At 37.0% G+C, this 6,000-nt stretch overlaps 1 protein-coding gene across 1 annotated transcript; it reads right to left on the minus strand.

Annotated features, from left to right (window-relative positions):
• Positions 1-3,433: 3,433 nt before the first annotated feature.
• On the minus strand, positions 3,434-5,994 carry LOC116116836 (polyol transporter 5-like). The gene is made up of 3 exons (XM_031402885.1): positions 5,904-5,994; positions 5,446-5,792; positions 3,434-4,914 (listed from the first exon to the last, which is right to left on the minus strand). The coding sequence occupies exons 1-3, from the start codon at positions 5,926-5,928 to the stop codon at positions 3,796-3,798; spliced, it is 1,491 nt and encodes a 496-aa protein (XP_031258745.1). The 5' UTR covers positions 5,929-5,994; the 3' UTR covers positions 3,434-3,795.
• Between the last annotated feature and the right edge of the window lie 6 nt (positions 5,995-6,000).

Consider the following 6,000-nt stretch of genomic DNA (forward strand, 5'->3'; position numbering starts at 1 on the left):
AGGGAGTAGAAAATGATAGGGTCTTTTTGCTTGAACTCTTAATATCTCTTATAAATATGCATACTTTCCCATTTTACCCTTGCACTTTCTTTCAAATTTCATCTATATCTCTTAGTCAATTGCCATAATATCTTCATTTTTAATACATTCTTTATGAAATTCTACCTCTTTTCACTCCCCACTTTTTCACCTAATTTTGAGTGAAAAGACCATTTTACCTTTAATGCAAGTTTAAGGCATTTTCTTCACATTTTCTCACTTTATCAAAAAAATCAACTAAAGGTATAAGAGCATAAATTAAATTACATACCTCCATGTGGGCATTACATACACCATTATTCTCTGGCAAGCTTCTTCTTCGTCTTTCCACTACATCCAGTTTTGCATGTCATCTAGTATCTCTCTAATGGAGGTAACATCTTCCGTCAACTTGGTTAGGTCTCTCTAAACCACTTTGACTTCTTTCTCAACATTATCAACTCTGCCCTCCATTGTAGTGTTAACCATACCCCAGTGGCAACTACCCTGATACCCCAGTGGCAACTACCCTGATACCACTTGATAGACTCCTTCTCTTTAACTCACACACTCAAGCAAACAAAACAACTCAAACAATAAACTAAAAACAAGATCCAAGAAAATGTGTATATTAATGACATAAATCAAAGTGATACACTTTTCGAATGCAAATCTACTATCCATCCAACTCACAAAATGCATTGAACAAAATAAAGACTCATAGAAAAACAAAGATACCACTGAGCTTCGAGGGCCAGCTTCCTCCCGTTTCCCCTTTTCCCAACTTTTCTCAATAATCTGTATCTCCAAACATTCTCCCTTTTTTAATTCATCTAGCACTCCCACATATAACAGAATATTGTGCTCTTCATATCAACAAAAGCCATCTATCCTGTACATTTCTGTCACCCTCCCATGTCTGGCTTGTAATCCTCTATTTCACCCATTTACTCTTCCTACTGTAGACCAGCACTTCATTGATTCTATCACAATGTAGCAAGAGGTGGCTTCTCCATATTGATTTTGGTTTCATTTTGGAAACGTCGCCTGGTTTTGAGAGCGCACACTTCAAGCTAAGCTATGAAATTACCCAATTACAAGATCTATTTGGGGTTATGAAGAGTGATACATGGCATCAATTTGTAAGGTAATGAAAGAGTTTCTTATTGGATCTTTTTTTCTTTATACACTCTGTTGACAACTTTTATCTCAAAGTTGACTTCGTTATTTTGTACATGAATGGCTTGTGTATTAAAGGTTATCCTGCTACTTAGTCGTTATATGGACGATATCATCAACACAGTGTTATTAATGCTAGACAGTTGATTACCTTGCTTTAGTAAAGGTGACCCAATTGGAAACCTTCGCAGGAGGTTTCATCCGGAGATGAGTGAACGCGAGGCTGCAATTTTCATGAGAAATGTATGCACAGACACTTACAACAAATGGACCACTGTTGGATATGACTTGATAGTTGATGCAGCATCTGCAACAGGGCATTAGGAAGTAAAGAATTGTTGAAAAATCAGAATCTGCTCTGATACCATGTTGAAAATCGGAGGAGTAAAAAAACATAAAATTAAAGAACAACATATAGCACACAAAGGCACATGATATTTTACATGGTTCGGCATAACTTGCTTACATCCATGGACGAGAGAGTTTTAACTATAATAATATAAATATGATACAACTGTTTAATCATACCATCAACCTTCATTATGAGCGATCGTTGAATACTCTAATTCTTCAGTTGAACATCTTGTTCCTATGGTGTTTAATACCCCTTGATATTTTCCCGATACCCATAGTACCCTTACATTAAAACCCCTTGTATCCTCACATTCTCCCTTTCTTTATAAATTCTTAAACTAGAAATTTACCTAAAACTTAAATTTCTTTTTCTTCTTGCTTGCCTTTTCTTCTTGATTGCTTTTTTTCATCAATTACGAAAAAGTATTCACATTCCAACAAGAATATTTTGGACCTCATCTTCAAATGTAAATTACTGTTTGTAATTCTTTTATTATAGTTGTGATTTTTCCGAGGATCTCCACCGTAGTTTTGGGTAGAAAAGATTGTAGAATCACCACGACACAGTTGACAACTGATCACCGAGAAAATGAGAAGAATTAAGCTGGTTGTAACCTAGTGGTGGGTTCCTCGTGAGGCTTGTAAAAATATAATTCTAGTTCCCATTTTTTTTTTTTTTTAATAATTTTTACAGCTTGTTGCAACCATAGGCCGAAATTGGAAGGACAAATTGTTCAACCGATTATTTGTAATTCTGTATAACTCCTATCCAATTACTTGAGTAGCCATAATCACCATCCCTATAGGCTTCAATTATGGATACTATAGTATAACTAAAATGGCTCCTTAAAATATATATTTTGTGATCTGAATCTCTTAAAAGATTTTCATTAAGCTGGTTTTGTGTCAGATTCCTAGACTACATCTCGATTATTTGCATGGACTCTGTCTTCATCTAAGACAATGACTACAACTACAGCCTTCATCTCTTCCCATCTCTTACATGTTCATTTATTCATTTGTTTTATAAATATATAACTAGAGTTAACCACTTTTTTCCACCCAAATAATGGTTTAATGACAATTTTCCACCCATAGACTTTCAAAATATCATTTTTCCACCCAAAAAAATACATTTTCTTATTCAACGGTAAACGGAAAGCAAACTCAATCCATGTTGTTGGGGTTCTTGAAGATGAGAGGCTGATGAGTCTTTTGGTGGTGAAAGATTAGATTCTGGTGGTCGTGATTGGTTGTCATTTGACTTGGGAGGGATAGTTATGCAAACCCTAATTGCTCTATTGCTGACGATTGGTGGAGTCGACAGGTTTAAGGTTTGAGGGACCATTTTAATTGATTTGATCACCCACCAGGTAAAACTTGGTGACATAAGGTCCCTTTGCTTTCGCATTATTATTGGTAGTCAATCCAAATTATTCAATCAACCAATGCAAGAAAGAATGGACCACTTATTCTTAAAGCAACATAACCACATAATTTAATTTGTTATAAATATATAAAGAAAAATCGAAAGAAAGAAAAGGCAGAACCAAACACAAAAAAAATTGACTTCAAAAGGAAGGAAAAGCTCAAAATTTAATAAAACAAAATTAGTTTGAAATTTGAACAAATTTTATGATATAGAATAGGAAAATACTACACCTACAACTTCTTCTCACAAACTTCCTCTAACAACCCCGATGTGGTAGTTCGTAACTAGTCAGCTCGTCCTAAGTCCCACCTGATAAATTGTTGAGCTGTCACGTTGGAGTTACGAGAGAAAGCTTGTGAAAAGAGGTTGTGGGTGTAGCATTGCTCTATAGAATCACTTGTGGGCATCAAAATCATAGCAATGTATCAAACCAAACTTGGACAAATTATAGATAGAATATTATGTTTTTCATTCATAATTTATGATTTTTCATTGAACAAGTGTTTGTCATTCTTTTCTTCTCTTCGTTCAACCCTTTCACTCAAACATCACTATCCTTTTAGAAAGCTACACTAAAATATTTAAAACATCATTATATTTATAATAATACTATACTAACGAACCATTCTCACTAGCTTTCTCTCACAAACACGACATGTCAACTCGTAATTGGTCAGTTCGTAATGGGTTTCATATGCCCAACAATAAGTCTCGTTTCAACAAATGCGATCTATCACGTCAGTGTTTGTAAAAAAAAATTATGAGAAGTGTTTGTCAACCTATCTTTATTCTTATATTTATCAAATTACCCTCTAATTAGTCTCCGGCTTAGACACCGCCCCTAACTGATCGTTACCAGAACCATCACTATTTCCGTTACTATTGCTGACAAGTTGACTGTTCCTCTTCTTGCGCTTGGAGTCCCTCAACCAATTGAAGTTACCAAAAAGGACCTCCATCTCTTCAAGGGTTTTACCCTGTGTTTCCGGGAACATCGTATAAAAGAACACCCAGGACACTATTGCGACTCCCGTGAAAAGGAAGAAGGCTCCGCCGATTGTTATGGCCTTGTAAAGGGATAAGAAAGTCATTCCCACGACCCCACTTACAAGCCTATTCATTGCAACTCCCATACTCGCTCCCTGAGCTCGTAGCTTCAACGGGAAGATCTCAGAGCTGTAGACCCACGCGATGGGCCCCATCCCTATCGCGAAGAACCCGACGAATGATAACACTGTGGTGATGGCTAATCCAACAGCCCATGGTAACTTTACGTGTGAGTGATCAATGACCGTTAAAGAGAATCCAAGGGTGGCGAGGGACAGGATCATACCCCCCATACTACTCAAAATCAATGGCCGTCGTCCGATTCTATCAAGCAAAAACGTAGCCACTAAGATGAAAATAGTCTTCGAAAATCCGACGGCTACAGTTGCGAGTAACTTATCGTCATCAGATGTGATCCCGGCTTTTTCGAAGATCCTGGGACTGTACAAAACGACGGCGTCTATACCCGACGCCTGCTGAAAGAAATGAATACCAATGGCGCAGATTAAAATGTGACGAACCGTCGGTGTAGGATGAAGGAAGAGCTCTCTCCATACACCCTCACCGTGGCTACGTTTCTCAACCCGAACGACGTCGTCATTGCATTCTTGGGGAATGCCAGCAGCTTCTTTAATATCGGCGAGTCTTAAGGCGGCTTCGTCTTTGGAGTTGGAGGTTTTGTCGAGGACTTTCCTGGCGTCTCCGAGTCGACCTTGCATGACCAGCCAACGAGGTGACTCAGGCATGGCCAAGACGCCGACGGCCAACAGCACGGAGGGGATGGCGCTAATGCCAAGCATCATTCGCCATCCCAATTGAAGTGGCAGCTTTGAGAATGCGTAGTTTGAAACGTATCCTAGTAATACCCCTCCATTAATGAACACCTGTGGTGCAATAATAAAAGCCATTTTTAGTATTGGAAGAGTACCTTTTTATTGAAAAATCCGGGAAAGTGGCGACTTTACAAGCTCTAGGGCATCTTCGAAATGCATTAATTAATCAATGATCATTTGTGAGAGAATATAGTATAAATTAAATGAAATAGATGTAATTTTTTATATAAAATATAATGAAATATATTATATGTAATTTTTTTTATATAAAATGTAATGTTTATTTGATTAAATAAATGTTTAATTTTATTAAATTAGTATAATTTGTAAAATTATTATTATTTAATAAAAATATCATTTTTAATATTTAATTAATATGTAAAAAATAATTAATAAAATAAATAAATTATTGATTATTAATAAAAAGAAAAAAAGAATATTCTTAGAATATTTGTTTGTGTAATATTTGGTGTAATAGTAAAATATATCTAATACAACATAAATTGATGTTTGTGACTAGAGATGATCTGATTAATGCGTTAAGTTGTGAAGGGGAAGAAGAACAAAGTAAATTCAAGTTACCTCAGGGAAAGAACTGAGGAAGCCACGATAGGAAGCGGGCGAGAGTTCGGAAGTGTAAACAGGAGCAATCATGAGAGCATAACCAACGCCAATACCAGCGACAAAACGACCCACCATTAGGAACGCATAGTTTGTGGCGAAACCCATCAGCAGAGCTCCTACAAAGAATATGGCTCCTGCTAGTACGATGGTGTAGCGCCGCCCGATCCAGTCGGAGGTTCTGCCGGCTGCCGCCGCACCAAACAGTGAGTAAAGGTTGATGATCCCCACCAGAACCTCCAATTCCACGTCGCTGATTTTGAGGTCCTTTTTTATGTAGATTGCCGCCCCACTCATTACTCCAATGTCTGTCAAACCAAAAAAAAAAAAAAAAACACACATGCATAAGATTTATCAAATCTCAATATTATACAAGTTTCTTTCTTTGTTTATTTTCGTTAGTAATTAAGTTAAGTTACCATAGCCGAGCAAGATGGAAGTCATGGAAGCTAGAATGGAGCAAGCGAAAGCAAACTTGTTGCGTTTTCGTTTCTGGGGAGGATCAAAATCTGCAAG

The sequence above is a fragment of the Pistacia vera genome, unplaced genomic scaffold (genome assembly GCF_008641045.1).
Source record: "Pistacia vera cultivar Batoury unplaced genomic scaffold, PisVer_v2 Contig123, whole genome shotgun sequence".
NCBI lineage: Eukaryota > Viridiplantae > Streptophyta > Magnoliopsida > Sapindales > Anacardiaceae > Pistacia > Pistacia vera.

Bases quoted from the DNA above. Each gene is read 5' to 3' on its own strand.
- LOC116116836 (XM_031402885.1), bottom strand. From the start codon at position 5,928: ATGACTTCCATCTTGCTCGGCTATG. The intron at 5,793-5,903 runs GTAACTTAACTT...TTGGTTTGACAG, and splicing joins TTCCATCTTGCTCGGCTATG to ACATTGGAGTAATGAGTGGG. The intron at 4,915-5,445 runs GTAACTTGAATT...ATTGCACCACAG, and splicing joins TCCTCAGTTCTTTCCCTGAG to GTGTTCATTAATGGAGGGGT.